This window comes from Temnothorax curvispinosus, unplaced genomic scaffold (genome assembly GCF_003070985.1).
Source record: "Temnothorax curvispinosus isolate PA1 unplaced genomic scaffold, ASM307098v1 QBEX01014781.1, whole genome shotgun sequence".
Classification (NCBI taxonomy): domain Eukaryota; kingdom Metazoa; phylum Arthropoda; class Insecta; order Hymenoptera; family Formicidae; genus Temnothorax; species Temnothorax curvispinosus.
Genome location: NW_020224561.1, coordinates 6834 through 30324, shown reverse-complemented (window position 1 = coordinate 30324; position 23491 = coordinate 6834). Strand labels below are relative to the sequence as shown.

The following is a 23491-nucleotide window of genomic DNA, read 5'->3' as shown; positions in this document are numbered from 1 at the left end:
ACTCTTTCAGTGTTAGAAATAGAAAGCGTTCCGAAGCTACTAATTGCGTGTTACACAATCAAATTGGAAGCACCGTAAATTCTCGCAGAAACGCGTAATCGTCAGATGTGGTCGTTGAGCGCGGAGGGGGGGAAGAGGGGGATAAAAAAAGAGCTTCCTTGGCGGGACTGGACTGGCGGGAGACAGGAAGCTCGATTAATCAACAAATGCCGGCGTGCACCGCGTGTTAACCAGAACCCCGAGATACGAAATGGAGTCTGATATAGTGGAAGGAAGGTGGTGCAATGTCTGCAGCTGACCTACTTCGCCGTTAGCACGCTGCGCGGTACATATCGGTGAAGAAACGACAGAATGCTACCAATGCTACGGGGACTTTCACTCGGAAGGCTCGTTCCTGAGACACAACCGGGACCGCTGTGGATGGCGATCGATTGTTTTCGAAAGGTCGCCGCCCGGTCCTCCATTAGCGGATTTCCATTAGGCTCTTCTCTTTCATAATGGCGTACCTAAAGGTCAGGACAGTATGCTGTCTTTGGATCAGGCCGACATGTGATATGATGAATAAACTTATATTAAAATGCGCGTATACGTCCGAGCGATTTAAATTTAACTTTATCCTTGTATTTCTTGAAAACTAGAAAAACATTTAATATCTAATATGAAGAAGACACTCTTTCATATTGTAAAAATTCATCATTTATAAATCGTTTAATAAAAGTTCTTTTTGCTTCATTTGAGAAAATTATTAAATCATTTCCTTTCCTTATTTTACTTTATTGTGTTATTGACTATCAATTTTACTCATTAATAAGTAGTGAAGATAATAGGAAGGGATAAGGCAAAGTTATATCTCGTATATCCTTCCTTCCTTTCAATTCTTAGGCGGAATCTTCCTTCATACCGGTTATCGGTGCGTCAAATCGAGAGGTAAATGCTAGTCCTTAGATTGCGATTATAATTGTTTAATAACTCACTTTATGTATGCGAATGTATGTACGTGTGTATGTTATTGGTATGGGGATGATTCGAGCGAGCCTCAGGCCTCTTGATGGTGCTCGTCGAGCGTGAAGCGATCCGAAGATGAGACATGGCGGTGCCAGCCATTTTCTGCTTCTTCTGCTTATGGGGAATAAAGATTTTATCGTATACGAACACGGTGGAAAAAGAGATTTTATGCGTATGCCGACAGACGAACAATGAACCGCTTACTAATTATCCGCATGGTGTTGCACGGAGAATAGAAATATCCCAGTATCAAGAATTTTCCATCCTTTGATATTTGTATGAAAGTAAAAAATAGTACATGGTATAAAGAATAAAGGTTATATATGAAAAAATTCCATAAGAAGACATTACATGTTTTCTAAATTAATCATTTTATAAACAGATTTCTATACGGTTTCTAATTAATAATTTAAAACTTTTATATCTTCATATAGTTTTAATCTCTTTTTTTTTTATTTTAAAATTTGGACTAAATTTTTCTATAATCTTCAATGGTCAAATTCAAAAGAAACGGTATTATGACTTGCATAAAGCAAAATTTATTTTTTCTCGTATATACGAGTATGTATATGGATTTTAATTTTTTTCCCCAAAGAATATTTAAATTTGTATGATCGACCACGCTCGAGTATAATGTAGCAAGATTATTATTTAAATGAACATAAAGGAACCAGCTGCTGTGCTTAGTTGGCGCCGCTTGGCAATATACTGGACAACAGTATAAACCATGGATCGGCTTGAAGGTGAGGTTCACCGCGGTGCCACTCTCTGGGGGGTTCGGCCACGTTACCGGTGTTTAGCACACAATGCACGTTTGCCTCTTTACGAGTTGATAATGAAACGATTCTCGTAGTACGTGAGTAATAATTCTTCTCTCGATTCTCTTGCATTTTCTTTGATGCTGTCAAACGGTGCCTCGCGCAACAACAATATGGGGACGGTTATTTACTAGAAGCATTACTGCGTAGTCGCGGATGCAACAGTCTCGGTTAAAAATTCAAGTTTAAGAATCCATATGAAACTTCGCAGCTGCATATGTCATATTAAAATTAAATACATGTATATTTGTGTATGTATTATAGAAACATTGCATAACAATCTCTTTATTAAGAAACTGAGTATAATGTATTCAGTATTTTCTGTAAGTTATTAACAAATTTGGGAATATTTGACGAATATTTAAGAATATTAGAAAGAATTATATCTGTCTCTAATTTTAGGATTAAATAAAATTTTAAAATGTGATTTTAAAATATGCCAAGAAATTTTTAAATTTAATTAAATACTAAATTTCGCTCTCTTCCCCTTTTAGTGGTCAAAAAATATATTTAAAAAATACTTAAAAAGATATATATAAAATACGTTTAAATTGTAAATTTTACTACAATAGGTACTTTAACGTTCGTGATACGCGTAATTCAGTTAGCTGGTCTAGTTCGTCATAGCCCGCAAATATTAAAAATTGTACCAGCTATTTTGAATTCTCAATAGATTGGTCTGTATTTCATCAGACGAATGCAGCATATCTTTAAAATCATTATTCGTGTGAATAGCTCTCGTAATAAATAAGACGGATAGTTGTTTAATGTTTATTGAAAACAATTTTTTTCAAATGTTAATCATAGCGGTACGCTTTGCGAAATCGCATGTAAAAATCATACGCCCAGTCTATTTCGATCCGTTGTAAAAAATTGTTGACTAGTCATTTTTATTGGAAGTTTACCTCCGTCGTATCGCTTAACTGATTTATCGTCGAGCTACTATTGGCGAGATGTAAAATACAGATACAGGTTAAGGCATAAAGAGAGAAACCGTACGAGAGTTTAGACTTATCTGCTGGTATGATTGCGGCAGCCTGTACCGTTATCGACACCGCCATATGCAACGCCAGCGGAATTATGTGCAAATCTCGTTGGCCACGGAATGTCATTAAATTCGTCACGTTGTGCCGAATAGTGAGACTGTTTGACATTAACAGAAGATTCAATCGCAATGACCAGACGTTAGCGAGTCAGACCCTATAGTGAGTCTTTATTTACTAATGCCGGTAGCCTTATGGCTGTTATATCTTCATGTTATAGTAAACTTCGTAAAGTACCACATGGAATAGTACACTGGCACTGGTAAATACAAGACACAGTGTTTTTACGCTTTGTCTGAATATTTTGCCATAGATAAATTGAACATTATATTCTAAAAATATCATTTTTGAATAGCTTGATCCCGGCTAAACACGACTTGACTTTCACGTATTTCTCAAGATAACAATATTATATTAAACATAAATAGAAGATTTTTTTTAATTTTGATATTATATTTTTTTAAATATTATATTTATTTTAATGTTATATTAGATGTAATATTTAAATACAGACTCATGCATCCAAGTGCATCATCGTCATTTTATAAGAATTGAGTATCATAAGTTAGATACACTATAATACATTGATTTATCTTTTAGTAAATCAAGAAAGATGAGAGCAACTCGTAACTAATTACAAATTTTTACATCAATTTTGAAAAATTAGATCTAAACTTTAAAAGATAAGTATATTTTTGATCGATAAGAATTTGTTGTAGTTGGGAAGTAGTTTTTAATCTCAATATTATATGTATAACACTATGTCAAAAACTCAATAATAATTCGTCAAAGATAAAGTCAATCTTCTATAAATTTATTGGATATAACTTCTATTTGTCGAACGTACGATCGAGATTTTTTCGAAATGTGACGCTTATTAATAACGATCTATGTTTTCAGAAAGAGACTCGTTGGCGCTGAATCGCGCAAAGGTTGCGCTATCGAATTCGAAGCGATAGCCGATAGCATTAACATAATTTTGCAATCAAGGCGCCAATGAAAGTTACATGTTTTGAAAAACAGTGCACATAAATATACATATAAATGAAAACTACACGTATTATTAGCACGCAAATATTGCAGAATGCATCTTGTATGTGCAAGATACATTGATTTTAATTAACTCGAGCTTGAATAATTAGATGTAAATAATCAGACTGAGTTTGATTCTATCAGTTCAACATATCTCACTTGATCATTAAGAGAGAGACAATTTTTCCTATAAGTCATTTGATAGATAGAAAATATTTATAAAATATCGTTTAATTATTATTATGCGAATTGAAAGTACTTGTAATGCTTATATAAGTTAATTTAATTATAATTATATATTATTAAATTATTATCATTGATTAATGACAGACATTTCTGTTTTGACTTAACATATTTAAATTTCTATTGATATTATTTTTTTATTTTGGGTATAAATAATGGTAGTCAGAATAATTAAATGTACCATTGATTCTTTTAAAAATATTTAGGAAAGTCTCCTATTATGAGATAGGATCCTAATATGAGATGGCGGGGTTTTTTCATAGTGGGATATATCTCATATTAGGATCCTGTCTCATAATAGGGGACTTTCCTCTAATAAATAAATTTATAAATAAGTTTAAATAGTTTAAATTTATAAATATACATATATATACTGCGTATATATATGTATATATACATATATCAAATTTATTTACAAGTCCAAGTTTTTACTTTATATTTCTAAATTTATAAGTAACGAAGATTTATTCCAATTTAATCTAATAACACTATAAGGATACATATATTACATTTTTAAATATATATTATCTTATATGGATGATTATGACTGCGTTTTTTAATATTTATTGCCAGTTTACGTCACATGCACTATAGATTTTCAGTACTAGCAGTGAATATCGAAACGCAGCCTTTATCACAACAAATATTCAACGCAAAAGAAAATAGTTGTAATTATTTACACTTTGCATTACAGTTACAACAGGTATCTTCGCGCAATTGACCACACACACATAACGAAGTGTTGTAGCGGAAAATTGAATGTGTCGCGCAGAAATATATCCAGTGCATCGATAAGCATTTATGGGTAGTCGAGTGTTTCCTGTTTACTCTGATATGTCCGGTTGGATTTGGTCACGGAAAGCTGATCTTGTCGTAGCAACAAAATTGTTGGCATTTTTTCGCTGCATTGCATTGCATCGCATCGCGTTGTGTCGTGTCGCGTCATATCGGATCGATTATATTTACACACACACAAAAGATGATGTTCATGCGTCTAGCTTAGATTCGAAAGAATCTTTAAATAGATGTACTTGCCGATGCTGATGCAAAATCTCAGATCTTATCACCCCTGCCCGCTAAGAAAAATATTTATAATTTACCGACACTCGCGCTCACGAGCATCTATTATACATAAATAATCCATAAAACACTGTCTTATGCATGAGTTCTCGGGTTGGTTTATTAAACGGCATTAATACGATAACTTCGTTTTGTAACAATAAATAAATTTAATTTCAATATTAAATAGTAGGAAGCAGACTTTCGAGCAGTCCAACACCAATCTATTTAATCTTTGAAATAACCGTAAAAGTTTTTAAAAATTCTTTTCGTTATACTATTTAAGCTTTAATCACTCAAATCTACCACGAAAACTAAGATCTTTTGAAAGAAACAAAGTATTCTAACTTAGTATGTTAAACGTCGGTTAGTTCGTCTTCACTGTCATTTTATAACATAATTTTAAATTAATTAATATTCATGTATAATAAGTGGAATACTTAGCGGGTGCTAAATCACTCGGAAAATTTTCTCAGTTGTTTTTATTCGTATAACGATATTCATGTCGATTAATTTCAGCAAACGCGCGCCCGCGAAAAGTAAATGTCGAACGTTTCTTCGCGCGCAAAACTTCGGGGTACCGTAAATTCCACCGAAACGCCGGCGCTACAGCCGTGTGTAAATCGCAGACAGGTGGCAGTAAGTACAAGTACTCGGTAGCGCGATTTTGATTTACGGCTAATTGCTCGGTATTTTTCCAGACTTCCTAATGCATTTTGCATCTCATGAATGATAAAGTCATTTTCGCGCGGGGTCGGCACCGAGCTATAGGTGGGGAGTCGAGAGCGCGTTAAATTCACGGAGGCGAAAGAGTGGAAAATATGTCACGCCGCCTTCCGCACATCCGCGTTTCTCGTGCTGGTTCGCGTGCTGGTGTGCGTGATGCGCGTGTGAAGTTGTATGAACGCCGCGTATGCGAGTCCGCACGCTCGTTTTCACATTCGCGTGAAAGCCGCACGCCACGGAAGAAACGATACTGTTAGCACCCACTTCGGGAAATTTCCGCTCGTTAGAGAGCGCCGAAAGGAACCGATCTTTCATAGGCTTTCCGCGAGAATTACTGGTACACCCAGCATAACTGCCCCGCGTGATATATTAATCCATTTGCATTCGCCCTCGTAATCCACGAGCGTACCACATTTGCCGAGTTCCCTTTCTTAAATGTCGGCCTTTCTCTCGCGCTGCGGGATAGCCATGGGATAAAACCTTTATCAAGCGGTTATCAAGAAGTCATATTATGAATAATAGAGTGGTTAATAAAATTACAGTAATAAATAATTCATCTCTTTTACGTTTAACGAAATAAGATTATAATTCGCACGAATGCTAATCTTAATTTATCAAGATAAATTTATGGAAGTATATTTAACTTTCTTTCTCTATAATAATTATCAAACAGATATTTCTGAGATTTACTATTATTTTTTAAAATTAGCAATACATTTCTGTCTCTTTCTTGTTTCATTATCTTAAATTGTTTTTAATTAAAGAAGCTTTTTGTATATTCCTAGAATAGACAACTAAAAAACTACGCTATATTTGCATTAAAGAGAAGAGAAGCCGGATAAACAAGATGCCATATAAAGAAACGGTAAAACAAAAACAAAAACTAAAAACCGCGAATAGATCTCTGTGTAACAATATACCGTAGGACGCCTTTGTTAAAACCTCGTGTTTTCATTCATGTGAGTGTCACATGAATGTGTCACATGTCGTTGTTTATAGCTTTTTAAGTTTTCAGTAAAGAGTATAATAACGATAAAACATTTTTCGCCTATGCTGTTTTTTTCATGTTCCTCAGTATAATAACGAAACGTATTGGAACGAAATTGAAAAAATTTGGCGAATATTGGGTATATAAAAAATTCCGGGACGGCAAAATATCTCGAAAAATGTATAAGTTTTATAAAAAAAAATTTCAGATAAAAGTTGTAGGGTTTAAAAAGGTCTATTTACTGGCTTTATCAGTTTGACTATATCCATGTACGGAGAAGGGGATGGCAGGTGATATGTGTGAGGGATAAAATGGAAGTAGGATATGGTGGAGGTGAGGAGTGGTTTGGGAGTAAAAACAGATTGGCACAATTCGTGTGTGTATCAGTTACTTGAGAGCTATATCTTCTGTCTTCATTATCGCCAAGTAATTAATATTAATTGCTTGGTAACAACAAAAACAGTAGTTAAAAAACAAACTATATCCTCTGGTCTTTAATTAATTTTTTAAAATTTCAACTGAGATATTTTATGTAATTACGTAATATTCATATTATTAATGTTTAAAAAAAACTAATAATAGTCCTTCATAAAATATGTAATAACATTTCATGTGTAACCTCTATTCGGACGACGTCAGCATCATTTTACATACAATGTGTTTCATACAAATCGCTCACCGCAATCGTCTAAATTGCGAGTCTTATTTCTCGTCGGCTTGCATTATCTCGCGAAATCATTATCTCTGCAGACCGCAGTTTAAACGAGCGTCTACTAGAGCATAATCGCCCGTTTCCCATGGAAGCCTTGAAAGGACTTTTGCATTGAGAATAATTTGTTTACCAAATCTGTGGTCTGTACGTGTGCGATACTGAGGAAAAAGAAGAGAAACACGGAGAAGCCGAGGAGGGAGCCACGAACGTTTATCGCGGTTCACCGCGGCGATTTATCGACGTCGCCGTTGCTATCTCGTCCGCCTCGATTTGAACTTTGACCCGAGTTGAACGGCGAACACGAAATCGTGAAACGCCTTCTACGAGATGACGACGACGACGACGCCGACGCCGACGACGAAGACAACGACGACGACGACGACGACGACGACGACGACGATGACGATGATAATGATGATGATAATGTTGATAATGACGATGATGATGGTGATGACAACGACGACGACGGCGCTACGTTACGTAGTTGCAGACAAGAAACTTACTCGAATGGAACGGTTATGTTTAATGTACGCGTAAGGGCCAAAGCACATAACATGGCGTAGCGACGGTCGTAGTCCTCGACCTGATAAATCAGGATACGCCAAAGCTTGTGCGTTACTTACGTCCACGACTACGACTGTGATACGTGCTTTGGCCCTAATAGTTATCGATACGTCTACGAACGTACGTTAATAATTGTGAATTTAGTTGATACAAAAGGAGGTTCAACAAGCTTTATCGAGAGGGAGCAGATTCTTGGGAGACATAACTTGTATATAACACCGTCTCTAGTTTTATAGAAACAATATAAATTGGGTTCAAATTCGTCAAGAAACTAAAATGTAAATTATAATGATAAATGTAATCTCTCATTAGTTCGCATATTTTATTCATTAATTCACACGAAACATAACATTGCAGCGCAACGCCTTTTGCAATTCTTAAAAGTTGCAAGAATGATGTGCCAAAGTAATTATAAATAAATATTAAGACAATATATTTTCTTTTAGACAATTGCAATTTGACAATAAAAATTAAAAATGATATATTAAATAGTTTGTATGTTATAGCATCAAGATGTATGATAAAAAAGTTACTAATAATTATATTGTTATTTGATATGAATATGAAGAATAACAAAAAATTTTCAAAATTAAAAATATAATGTAGGAGGATGTCCATCATAAGGGTCATCTTCTATAGATATATCTTTGCAGTGTTCACGGCATAGCATTGCCCATCGGTTTCATCGTATAACGCTCGGCTTTAAGTATGCTCTATCACGACACACGTCTGGCGGACCGTTCATACTTATCACGACGTGGCGTATATCACAGACTGACCCCTTATAAATATCGAAGAGCAGCCCATTGTGTGACCGCGCGGCTGCATTCCTGCCGTACAATTAAGCCGGACATACGCTCTGGTAATGGCTCCCTCATGTCGCCGCCACACCGCATGCATATGCGGCTATACGTAGCTTACGACTCGCGCGGGCTATCCGCGAATCCGCAGGTGGATGTGAAAAGGAGATATCGTAATTGGAGAGTATTTCCTCGCACGATAGGCCGGGAGAAATATTTCGCCGCGGATCAGCTCTAAGCCTTAATTGAAATTGCAGGCATTTATCTTCTTGCATATATATAACCCAAAATTTTTTATCCAGTTAGAGAACTTATATCTAAGAAAGCTAGAAGCATCAAAGTTATTATGCAACAGTTCATAAAAATGTATTCTTATTAAATGTATTCTTACTCTGTGAGAGAGAGAAAAAATTAAAGAGTTATAGAATTCAAAAATCCTTATTTTCATAAAATCAGCTTCTAAAATCTTTAATCTTTAAAAAAGTTATATCCTCAAATCTGAGATATATGTTGAATGATATATTCTGATTGTTTAGTCATCGTACATTGATTGAGCGGTAACCCAGGCTTTTATTACAACGACACTAATGGCAAAGTTACGATCATAAATAAATTGATTACAACATTGCATTTCCGCAAGGATAAATATGAAAAGGCCCATGAAATTATATGTATAAAGCGCGGAATCATTGCGTGACGTTCAGGCTAACATTAAAGTGATCCTTGATCGGTCTTGGGTAACGGCCGCGTAACCAACTGCACTGCGATCTTTCACCATACCGTCAAGATTATCGTCATCAGCGTCGAAAACACGCCTACATCTTGTCATTTATTAGGTCTTCTGCGTCGACAGCAGTTACCGCTGCATGTTGATGTAATCGAATTGGCAGTCGTGATGAATCGTTCGAAATGTCACTGACAAATACGCTCGCAGCGCAGGAACGCAATTCGCATCGTTGTCACGTCTATTGTCGCAGATTGCTTAGCTAAGTCGTGAATAAATTTCAACGAGAACTATTCAGCTCCCATCAAAAAGGAATTGATCGCGAATGCTACGAGGATGCGCGACGTAGCCCTCTTGTAATTACGGTATAATAAGTACGAATCTTTACTCACATTGACGGAAAAATATCTTATAAGCTCTGATATTTAAAACTGGTTGAGAATGATCTATGTTTCGTATAGATGTTTTTAATGTATACCATTTCGAATAAATAAACAAGAATAATTAATATTAATTATTGGAAGTATTATTAACGGAGTAGCTACGAGAGAATAAACTGCCTTTACTGCTAAAATTTTTAATAGATTTGTTCAGTCGTTTTCCTTAAGTAATGTTGTTTTAAACAAATAAAAAATAAAAACTTTTTTCTGTTAGTATAGATACTATAGATCAATTACATTAATTATATTGGAATGCGATTGTCATTCTATTCGTAACATACGTGGAAGAAATTAAGGCATTTTTATAATCTTTATAAGCCAATGTAAAGAGAATAAGATTGTCATAGATCCCATCATTACGTTAAGGTATTCGTTTACGGACACACGCATATCTCTGGAGAAATATTTTGTACCCGCTATGTGTGGCGTTGCACCATGATTGCGGCAAGACTGTCGTAAAGTATTGAAAATATGGCGATGTATTCACCAAGAAATCTTGATTAGTACAATAAATTATAATGTCGTTTACCATGGCACAATATCTAATTAGTACTGACATCAAGCAATTAAATGTTATATCAATCCACTCGAGAAATCAAGGAATAGAAACGAAATCGACATGTAAACGTCAGGTATCTCAGTATATATATCATTTATGTGTAATGTTTATCCGCCTATAATTAGAAGATTATAATAAAATAAAAATATATACAAAGAATTTTTGCTAAATATAAGTGACAATTTGTCATCAGTAAGTAACGACTTGTTATCCTTACGGTAGTTATTCGTTATTTTTAATATATTATCCATTTCAGCCTCTCTTTAAAGTGATCAATTCATCTATCAGTTATACAAATACTAGATACGAAATGTTTAGATATAATCAGCAATTAATTTTATTAACCAATTTAATTTTATTTATAAAATTTGATATTGCGAATCTATAAAGTATCATGTATTTTATTCTTTTTATGCCGCATATTTTAATTAAAAAATCTCGTTTTCGATGTTTTTTTGTAGTGAAGCCACGACTATTTTCTACAAAATCGATTTATATGACGTTCTACGTTAAACAATAATTGAGCGATACTTAAATCCAGAGAATCTGAGATTCAATAAAAAATTTCTGCGCATTAAAAATACACAGTCATTTATATGTACGTATTTAAGATCGACGTTTATAAATAGTAACGGGTGTGATTCGATAGAAAGTCTCAACCGGTTCTCAGGAAATGGTGCATGTTAAGCAGAGAAATTTATTTTTGCCAGTCGAAAAAAAACGCTGGGTTATTATCGAACGTATATTTTACGGGGCGAAGACATAAGATCTAAACTGATTTATGATCGGTGACTACCATTCGACTGAACTATGCTCGACATGATTCAGCAATGGTGTCAGCATGTCTGTCCATTTGGTAACTTCAGCTAAAATCGCTGACAATGCCGACAGTAGTGCTGACCTATGGTTCTTCGAGACCGTAGTAACCGAATACCTGTCTAATAATCGGCTCATTCATGCTCATTGTTCCGACACTTATTCAAGACTCACGTGGTGTCGCGTCATAGATGTCAATATCTATAACACTGTTTATGCAATACAAGAAAAAAAAAACAAAAATAGTGTGGCAGATAATAGATTATTTTTCTATGGTTATATCTGTAACAAACAGATACACGTGACGACTTTCAAGATAATAGTAACTAAATCGTTTATTGCAACGCAACGTGATTTATTCGATAATTCGTCACGGAAAATGTCCGATAAAGAAAATTAACATTTGAATGATTGTTATACTGAAAATGTTAATTCGGTGGATCATCTTAGATTATAATACAATGGAAAAATTGATATCACATAAAAAAATAAGAAAATATGATGGCTATATAAATGTGTATAAAATATTTATCAAAATATATCATTCATTTTAAGATGCATTTAGTATTTCTGAATATTATCATAACTATGACTGTCAAAACCAAATGACACAGATTATAAGTGTTGCTGTTTATGTTATATTCTGTGATGGTTTTATATTTAAAACTCTTAACATATATAATATAAAAAAAAATATTTTTGATAAAATTTATCATAAATATATTGTAACATTAATGACGTTCACCGGTCCTTATACTAGAGAAAATCGAAATTCTATAGATTTTCTTGTAAATATACGTTAATTTAGGTGCGCTTTTTGCCTATAATATAAATTTCAGTATACCTCTTGTGGTATAAAAATCGAGATACTGAGCCTCAAAGTTTCAACTTTTATACCAAAATTTAGTAAAAGTTGAAACTTTGAGGCTCAGTATCTCGATTTTTAAACCGCAAAAGATACTGAAATTTATACCACGCATAAAGCACACCTAAATTAACGTATATATTCACAGTTTCAAGAAAATCTATAGAAAATCGATTTTTCATTAAGTATTTTAAAACTGTAAGTCAAAATTCTAAATTTTATGTACATATAAATAGCAATATTATATACAAAGTGTCAAAAACTTTTTAATTTTGAGCTTTCAATAGTACATGGCTGGTTAAGACTATTATGAGCATATAGCAATGTAATGCAAATCTTTCAAACATATACTTAACGAAAAAAATGTAGGAAGCATAACATGCAATGTTCTAACGACGGCTAAATCTAAATACACAAATAATATAAACGTTAGAAACACGAGAGTATGTAGACGCTTTTTCTATTCAGTACAGAATATAATGCGATCTGTCTGTGGACGAAAGAATCGTGGTACGTGCATGCAGGTGTACGCATAAACTTAAATGCTCAAGGTCTTTTGCCGCGAAGTTCCTTTTCTGTGTCTGTGTTCGCGGTTTTCTCATCGTCCAAACATGTCCTGATATATAAGTGTCGACCTCACGGTTACCGGGAAATCATCGAGATACCGTGGACGTTGCTAAAGCTATCTATGGTGTGTGGCCGAGCGGTTTTTTTTAGGAATGAAAAGAATTGAACGGCAAACCCGGATTGGGAAAGGTGAGTCGCCATCATCCGCGTCTTCAGAATGAAAGACATAAAAACCATGGTCGGTATATTTTCTGTGGTGTCAATTTCTCCTTGTAATATAACCCAAAAAGATCTCATCATCTTTCACTACTGAAACATGCTGCTAAACTATGTGAGCCATTCGAATTTGAAAGGCAAGTCCATCGAATTTTTATATTCCACGTAAAACAACTACACGGTTACAAAACAAATTTCTAAAACTATTAGCACAACTGTTTTGACTTGCAAATAACTACTCAAAATGTTAATATTAATACCATGAATCAATTTTATGGCGTGAGATGTCAATTAAAAGATACGAATTGCAAATTAAACCAGGCCAAGAGAGAAATTTAATATCATGGTTAATAATAATAATAATAATAATAATAACAGTAACAGAGTATTGAACATAACACCATTATAAATAATGTCCCTTCTACTTATTCTTTCGAAATCGGCTAAACTATGTCATTGAAATTATGATCGAATCGTAACAAAATGTTAATTCTGGTATCGTTCGCAAAGAGAATACTTAAATTGTCGCTTGTTCCGAGTTAGTTCATGAAAAATTTCACGTCGCATAGACCTCGCGGATTAATTTTCAACATGTAAGATAATATTAGCTGGTCGGCACTGAAAGCGCTCGCGCTCGCGCGCGAATAACTTTGCGCAACTATCCTGCGGCCGGCATTCGCGCAACCACCGCCGCCGTTAATAAGGTGTTAGTCTGGCTGGCACATGATCGAGAAACACGGGGCATAGGATAGGACGTTGCAACAAAGCAACGGTGACGGGTACAGACGAGCCGTATCCGGGACGTCGACCAATAAAATTAATCGCTTTTGCTACATCGCCTGAATAATTTATGCTCGCTGCTGTGCTTAGGAGTTGACCGACCATCTTTCGCGACCGAGAAGTGTGCGTGTAACACAGTTGGGATAGATCGTTTATAAAAATAGACATTTACTCGCACCTGAACGCAATAGAACGTGGATTTAGTAACATTTTCTTGGAAAAATCTCTTTTAAATTGGCTGTAAGAACATTAACACCGCGAACGTGCATCTTACTATAGTATGACACATACTACAATACTCTCTCTTTTTCTCTCATATGATTTAAAATACACATTTTAGAGAGAATAAGAAGTTCCATAACATATAAAGCATATAAATATTTTAATTCTGTCATCGTACACTCTTTTTCGGCACCCATTAACGGTATGCGTGGGGACGTTTGCGTCCGCGACATATTAAACAACCTAAAACTTTATCAAAAATTCTGAAAAAATTTAGGTGTTCCTTGAGATCTTAACTATAAGCTTAAACAGTAATAATATAAAATTAATTTTGCAATTGTTAATTTAATCGTTGAACCATTGCAAAAGAAATATAGTCAAAATGCTGAGGACGCAAAGAACCCACATGTATACGGTTGCAGGGTTGAATAAAGTGAAGTTTTTTTTTATGGAAATGTCATATTAAATGTAATGTCAATATTTCAATATTATATAGTATAAAAAGATTTTTTAATTTTTACATTTAAAAACGCATTTTTTTATCTAATAGAACGATTTTATTATAATTCTCTTTCCAGTGTTTTGAATAAGAAATGACCGATTTAATTAAAATGCCGCATTACTGCAACGGTGTGTCCCGCATGTGGCTTTCTTCAATTTCGAAATATATGATGCATGAAAGTTTGCTGGCCCGTAAAACTGTCGACATGTCAATTGGTAGTTTCTTCCGTGTCGTGTCCCCATATCCGCGCAACAACGTTGCCCCCAGATGCGCGGTATGCATTATTCAATGTACCCGGAAGGCCACTGCGGGTCCGCCGAAGTTGACTCTCCTCCACTATGCAACTTGTATTTTCTTTATCCGCTCCTGTATGCTTCTTACACGCTTCTTGGTAAAGCTCACAGAAATGCGCTAATTGCGCTTAAACCGAGAAATACGAGAAGAATAGAAGAGGCATTACTTCTCACACCTCATAAATAGGTATACCAATAACACTGAATCTTGATACGCCATGTAGAAATACAAGTTGCAAAACGTTAAAAAAGAAGTTAAACATTTCGACGCGGACTTTGCAAGATATTTACTGTTATTACGCGTTAGCTTTTAATCTATTCAGCTAAATTCATCCGGTTTATGTAAATCAAGTACTGTAAAGTTACGTAACAAAATACCACTTCCAGCCATTAAGAATATATTGCAAAATTTACAAGAGCAAAAGACACACGTAGATTTTGCACCGTTTATTGGGAGTGTCGCGTAACGGCCGGTGTAAGGCGGCACCACGGTAGCTATTAGGAGCAGGATGTAACCGTTCAAGAGCGAGTGTTTATCCGAGCCCTCATAAATCACGCAAGGGCGACAAGCAATTATAATAACTGTACCTGGGTATAAACGCGTAAATAAAATACCAAGCCCTTCGGCCAAGTAATGAGGCATACGAAGCTGGATGCGAACCAGTTCCAAGACTCGTTATCGCGACAGAATAAACAGCGAGGGAACACTTTCTCGAGGAAGTCCGTCTCGATTATCAGTGTTTCAGGTGCCCTAACGCACGCCGCAATAATAACGGCACCGCCAAACCAAAATAAAATTTATTATCGTAATAAATCATTCCTCTCGAACGTGCCTAAACAGCAGTGTACAAGGTAACGTGTGTATTTTTTTACTACTTTCCATTACTCTTTTGATTGCTTATATTGCTCTCGCGTTACGCTACAATACACTTATGTAACGTGTTGTTTATCCATAGAGAATCAGATGCCTATTTAAATAGACATCTGGTTATTAAGCAAGGTACACTTTAAACGGAGAGATTGCCCACGTAAGTCGTCTTCCGCACAAAAATATTCCGAGAGAAACCTCCAAAGTTTCAAGGTCACACGCCGGATCTCGTCGACCGTAGAATTCAAGCGGAGTTTCAGATTTCAGCGGAACGAACTCGGCGGATTGCGGGAGAGGGGACAAAAAGGACGTGGTGCGCGGATGTGGTGAAGGAGAACACGCGCGCGGAGAGAGGACCAAAAGTACATCGTGCCGCTCGCCATAACCTTTTATCAGTTATCTAATTAGCCGTTGCATTTAATTAGCGATCCGAGGAGAAAGCCACGAGATAGCCCTAGCGCTGTGCGATACCGACACGGTATGGGCCTGCATAGCTATACGTAATTTTAATCGGCACCCACGTCAGATAAGAAAGGTCGACGGATGCAGGACTAGCATCCGCGTGCACTTTGCAATTAGTCGTATTTTTATTTATTTAACTATTTACCGCTTATTGAGCTGCGCATGAAAAAAGGCTGACGTGAAGCCGTTGGTCGACAAGAATTTTAAGGGTCTCTAAGCACGTAATCTTACGCAAATCAAGGAAAAAATGGAAAACATTACGTAGACGATCCGAGTTATAATACTAGCATCGTACAAATTCTATTGATTAAAAGATGATTTTAATACTCGTCGAATATCATGAGACGTCCTTTAAATTCATAAGCGCATCTTAAGAACAAGCCCAACTAATGCAAAGAACCGTTTACTTTTCATTTATCTTTTTCAAATGTTGATATTTGGAAATGTTACCGTTATTCTTTCTATAATAGAAAATAATTTTAATAAAAATCTCCTATTCAATCAAAAACATTCGTATTTTTTCGGTAATCATCCTAGGTAGCAAGATGACGTCTGATTGACGTCTAGAGACGTCTCTAGACGTCAGTTAGACGTAATTAAAACGTCATTTGACGTCACTCTGCTACTGGGGATATACCTAGTTTATAGAGTATTTGTTATAGACAAAAGACAAACTATAAGAAATAAGATAAATCGCGTAAAAAAGATTAACAGACCTTTGTGACCCGTCATAGAGAACCGATGTTTATCTAATTTAGACACTTACCTTTGCCGCATCTTCGATGAAAGTTCCGATGGTCATCACCTGCAGAGTGACCTCGCGAGTATTTTCAAGTTCTTCTGGTGTCGCGTATAAACCTTCGCTAAGGAAGTATGGTTCGGGACAAGTTAATCTGCAAAGAATAAATATCGTTACAATAATCTATTCCGTTTGATAGATTTAAATTAGATAAAAGAACTCATAATTAGTCACAGTCTAGTAAAACATATATTTATCTTTCAGGAGTGCGTAAAATATATAAAATCTATCTTATTAATATTCATATTAATTAAATATTCATAACATATTAATTTTTATGGAAGAGTTAAAATTATAATAAGTATTATATGAATGTTTTCATATACTTTTATTTTTAATATTCTTGCGAGAAAAAATAATAATAAATTAAAATCCATGATCCCGACGTTTGGGTCAACATTTATGGTTATCGTAACTATTATCCCAATATCAAGATTTAATCGCAACATATAACCGTACATGTACTGTGTATCATAAACCGCATTATCTCGATTTAATTATATTGCTGCGCGGTACATAAGGGGATTCTTGAGAATCTTCGATGACGAATACCGAGCAAGAGAAATAAAAAGAAGAAGAAAAGTATCATATATAGCATTTACCAGCCAAAAGCTCGATCACTTTTAGGTAATTAAAAAAAATTAACGTTATGCAGCTATTATATGACGATAAAATGTATTGATGGTAGGTATTTGTATCTACCTTTCTAAAAAGGTTTATTTTGATAAAATTGGAAAGATTTTTACAATTTAAAATGGGATCACATTATTTAATATTTACATGTATCCGCAAATAGTATAATGCGCGTATAAGTAATACTATAAAGTATGAAAAATATATATAAATTGACGCGGCTTATTTGTCTTTCAACGATTTACAGGAGTGGCGAATTTATTCCATTTCAAGTAAGTGGGCTACAACGCAATAAATCACCGAACCTCGCGGGGGCCAATAATATTTCCTTCCCGTCTCTCTTTTGCAGGATATTAATCTTTACGCGGTATACAGCACTTTTTTCGTCATGTACGAGTACTCGTGGCGACGAACGCACGGATCCCGTGCGCTGCTCCCGGGTCACGGCAAGTGTAATAAATATGTTCCTTCCTTGTCTTTAGATGGTTGAGGAGAGAAAGAGGGATGTGTACGAGGCAGGCGAGAAAAATCGAGCAGTCTGAACGGCCCCGAGATTGCGTGGCCGGGCAACATCAATTTCGAGGGTGATTCCCGGCGGTGTCGGAAGAGCCTCGAAAATTTCGAATGCCCGCGTAATCGAGGAGCCTCCTAAGTCGAGGTATAAAGGTGCTCTTACTTGAGGATACCACCGCCACCACCACCTTTACTGATGCCTCCTCTTCTGGCTGTCCTCGTCTTTCCCTCCATCTCCCTTTCTTCCTCGCTTTCTTGTTTCTCAGCGTCCCTTTCGATCGTCGTTTTTTCCATCGTCCGCGATAATGATACCCACACGCTCTCGCTCGGTAATAATATTAATGGCTTCGTGTACCCGGAGACGATCGGAGGCTCGGCAAAAGGAACATCGTGGAGATCCCTTACGCGAGGAAGCTCGTCGTAAGAAGCGGTCTCGGAGTGTGCTTCGCTAGGTATTATACGGAAAACGTGGATTCACGCGAATTAACTAATACACTTGCTTCTTATTCATTCGTAAAAGGTTCATATCGGTTTTTCTAATAAAGCTTATGCGAATTAATCGGACGCGGGTAATCGAAAGACTCCGGAGATTGCCATGATACGATCATCCAGTCGTCTAATAACAGTAATAACTATTTTAGTGGTATGGTATATGTTCAGATTTTTGCAAGACTTTTTAGAGGAAACGATTTCGTTCAGAGAGCTCAAGCTCAGAATAAAGAGCAAGTCTTGTTAAACCAGAAATAAGAAAAAGAAGAAAAGTCGTAAAAATTTATGGTCCTGTTGTAATAGTTATATGATTGGATTTTTAATTATACATAAAACTTTAATGATGCATTTTAATTTATAAATATATGATTATGTATTCGATAGAAAATGACTGAAAGAAGCTACTTCAAGGTTCGTATAACAGTTGTGTTTTTTGTGTTTGTGTAAGTCGTTTTTTTTTTTTAATTTCAGCATTACGATATTTACTTTATTTTCTTTTTGCTCCTTTCTATGTATTAAAAAATATTTTAATGATTTTAATTTAATATATAAATACATAAATTATATATTATTATACATTACACACACAAATAAATGTATGATCAAATTAATATTAACACATGCAAAATAATAAAGGCAGTATTTTGATAATATTTGGACACATATTTTAGCATAATAACGCTATTCTACATTTTAACGTAGACACCAGACAACATTCACCAACGTTACAACCATGATTTATTTGATTTCACAGAAATAAAATGAAGAAATTAATTTATTAGCCCTGAAACCAGTATTGCATAAAAAAAACTCATACGTGCTATCAATGGCTCGGTTCTGCACAATTAACGATTTATCTTGAGTAGGTCTCGACTGGTTGCTTACGCAGTCGGCAATAGACATCATGTCTGTAATCCATAGACCCGTCGATCACCGAATAGATCGATCGCCCACATATGTATGCTTGCTCGGACAAGCGCAACGACGCGTGCAAATATTCTTGCAGCTTGCGCTTTCGCGATATTGAAAGGAGAAATTTAAGGCTTGAAACAAGAATCAGTAAACCCTTATTTTTAAACATAATATACCTATACCTATATCTATTTAATAAATCATATTGTATTATTAATGTAAAAAGAAGGCAAGAGACAGAGAAAGAAAGAGTTTATAATATGATATTATAGTCATTTTGATAATCATCGTTTATTTGCAAGTTTTAAAATTACGAACAGATATCATTTTGGCTCGAACGTTGTAGGCCCACGTATACAGACGAAGGAATATTTTGTTAGACGGAGTAATATATGTTTGCTACTTATTCGGTAAAATTCGCAAAAATTTGAAAATAGTAAATTCTGCTTTTTTTCGCATTAAGAATTCCTTTTGAATGTTTTCGATTGTTTGAAACACATTAATATTCAGTCTTTAATAATGCTGCTTGAGAATCGTCTTTCCAAAACGAGATCTGATCTCGTCGATTACTGAAAGTAATCCGACTTGGTACGCTTTATCGCGAAACAGTCATTAAATGTTATACTTTCCGCGAATCAGTTCTTCGCAAGCTGCGTCATTAAAGTGCCGTTTACTGGCAGAAAATCGCGAAACGCCTACGATGTCGTTGAGCCACCTTGTTTTCGTAGCCTTCCCCGGATCCTTTACGCTTCGCAAATTTCGAAAGTAACGCCAAGGAGATTTCACAATACAAATCATAAATACCGCATAATGAAACGACGGATGAATTTAGCAATATAATAAATACTTTTTAACAAGAATTATTTTTTAATATATTTTTAAATAATTGCAACGTTCTTAAATTATTGCGCTATTTCTATAGAAAAGCTATTTTATTATCAACCACACACTAATAAAAAAAGAAAAAACAGCATATGTAAAGTATACGGTAAATAGAAACAAGTGAACCACAGGTCATGTTTATTCCTCATTTGCAAGTATAAAAAGAAAGAGTTCTGCTGAAAATTATATTTGTAAAATTAGTAGATTTGTATTATTAGTTGCTTATTACGTATGTTGTCATATACATTATGTTATTTAGCAGAATGGAATCTTTTAATGTAATTAAATAAAAAGATATTTTATCTCTAAGCATTTTTTTTCTTAACAACATATATTTCTGTATAGAAATTCGTTTGTGGTGGCATGATGGCATAAATTTTCTGTGTCTCTTGAAAGAAATCTTACAAATGTTTACAGAAGTGTCTAGAAATTCCGAAGAAACTATATTTTTAACGCATTTAGATGGTTAGATATCGTTTACACAATAATTATACACATTCGACGAGACAGCTATTCCAAGAGATTTTCATGCATTTTATTTAGTATCGGTTAGCATGATTAGAATCGGTTTCCTATGGTAATGCCACAAAAAATGCTTTTATCATCAACGAAGCGAGTCATACTCGCTAGGCCACGTGTCGCCGAAGAATCGATAATTTGATTAAGTCTTAACAAAACATACGAGATTTCTCAAACCCCAAAGTAACATGACAAATAATTACAATTTTTTTGTATTCTTGAATATCTTAATCAATAAAAGCAACAATAATGAGCAATATGCTCAAAAAATTGAGAGATCGAAAAAAGTAAATAAGTGTCTGAGAGATCCCTCATTATTGTCTGCATCAATTTTTTTCATAGACTTAAGCATTAATTATTATGTATAAATATAAATTCTACATTACCGAAACTATATAATTGTAAAATAACAACAATTAAATTAACTGCATTTTGCTTATGACAATAATAAAAAGAGTACGTACTATAGGTACTCATTTGTATTTGTATCTGTACTTATTTATATACAGGGTCTTTCCTAAGTGATGTCAAAAACTCTAAGAAGCGATTCCTTGGACAATTTTTAAAGAAAAAAGTTCCAATTAACATGGGGTCCGGAAATGGTTCCTTGCACAGTTATGGGCCTTCAAAGTTTTATTTTTCTTTAACTTTAAAAGCCCATAACTCTGCAGGAAAGCATTCCGGACCCCATGTTCATAGGAACTTTTTTCTGTATAAAATTGTCCAAGAAATCGCTTCCTGGAGTTTTCGATATCACGTAGGGGTAGGGAACACCCTGTATACACATTTATATTTAAATTATATGCAATGTGATGAAAATCTATTAAAATTATTTTTTATATTGGCATGCAAATTGTTCTAAAAGAGGAGGAAGTCTTTAATAATGCAAATCATTAATCACGAAAAAAAGCACAGCGCAGTAATAATAGCGTACAATACTAATAACGTTACGCGATTGGATTTGGTTGCTCACTCGACGATATCCGAAAAACAAAACCTATGTTTTATCCAGGGCATTAAACTTGTCAATTAGTTACGTAGCAGACTGCAGCTGCTATTTATGGTATGTATGACGATCGAGTGTACAGTATGTACGAATTGAATGTAGAAATCGGGTACTACTCGTTTGCGGCATGTATTTAGCGCGACCAATATGAGAGGATTAAAATTATGCTGGGACACGATAAATCTGCCAATGTCGAGAAGTTGATATCGGAATTATATAAATCACAAGACAAATATCTTAATCGAATTAAGAAGTCTCGTGAAATGTCATAGATAATATGTTACTCGTCGTTTAATTAAGATATCATTTAAGTTATTCATGTATAAAATGGACGGAAATCGACTGCAGGAAATAGAATATGCGTGCAGCTAATTATATTATTATATAAAGTTCAATTTTTTATAGAAGCTTTGTAATAAGAATAGATTTTTTTATCGTCTATGTAATTTCTCTGGAAATAATTGTAAAAATTTCCTACCACATTTAAGTTACTGACTTTCCAATTTTAAAGAAATTTTAAATGTGATTCTAAATAAAAAAGAATATTCATAGTCTTCTTACTTTAGATCAAGATTTGATACACTGTTAAATATTAAAGGATGAAATTTAAACCAATACCTTGAGTTAGATAGCATTTTGTTATTTTTAACCATCATATCAAAATTTATTATTTTACATGAAACAGTATTATTTTAACTCCATTAATTTAGTTAAATTAACGTTGTTTTAGTTAAATTAATGACATATTGAATAACAGGAGTAATAACAGGCGCCCTATAGAAATGATTAAAAATGAGTCAAATTGAGTATTATTTGACACTACGAATTTAACAGTGTATCGGTATAATTCCGCCGAGTTCAATTTTCCATGTTACTGATATAAAAAATAAACCTAATTGTAAAAATCTTTATTTTGGATAAATACGTTATCCGACGGATTCGACGGAATATGATCAATATCGGTAGCAGAAGACGCGATTAATCACGATCGAATTATCGCGTCGTGTCAAGAGAATCACTCAAATTCGTCCGATTTGCAAAATGCGCTCTCGACTGGCGAGCAAAATTAGAAAAGCGGCTTCGACAAACATGGCGATGAGTGCGCGAATATCGATTTATTTACCTTATTGATTAACGCATCACGCCGATCGCTCGAGACTCATCTTGCTGCTCCTCGATACTCGATATACGTTAGATGACATTCAGGACATTCGTTGGACGAATAAACGACGCGAGAGGCCCGTGTCGAGAAACGGATCTTCGAACGAATGCCGAACCCAGCCGAACCGACGCCGACGCGACGAAACGCGAAACGCGACGGGCCCGGATTACGAATACCGAGAGACGCGCTGATACACGAGTTAATTGATACACCGAGATGATCATCCGTTATTAGATTCATCGACACAGCTCCCGGCACTCCCGACACTCGTT

The 23491-nt window shown here is 35.0% G+C and overlaps 1 protein-coding gene across 2 annotated transcripts in view; it reads right to left on the bottom strand.

Moving 5' to 3' along the window:
- Positions 1 to 23270, bottom strand: part of LOC112464978 (UPF0489 protein C5orf22 homolog) — a 272704-nt gene extending 249434 nt beyond the window's left edge. For both annotated transcript variants that reach the window (XM_025032304.1, XM_025032303.1), the window contains exons 1-2: positions 23181 to 23270; positions 17071 to 17197 (exon numbers count right to left, since the gene is read on the bottom strand). In XM_025032304.1, the coding sequence (XP_024888072.1) occupies positions 17071 to 17106 (36 nt within the window). In that variant the 5' untranslated portion in view covers positions 17107 to 17197; positions 23181 to 23270. The remainder of the gene's footprint in view (positions 1 to 17070; positions 17198 to 23180) is intronic.
- Positions 23271 to 23491: the final 221 nt, after the last annotated feature.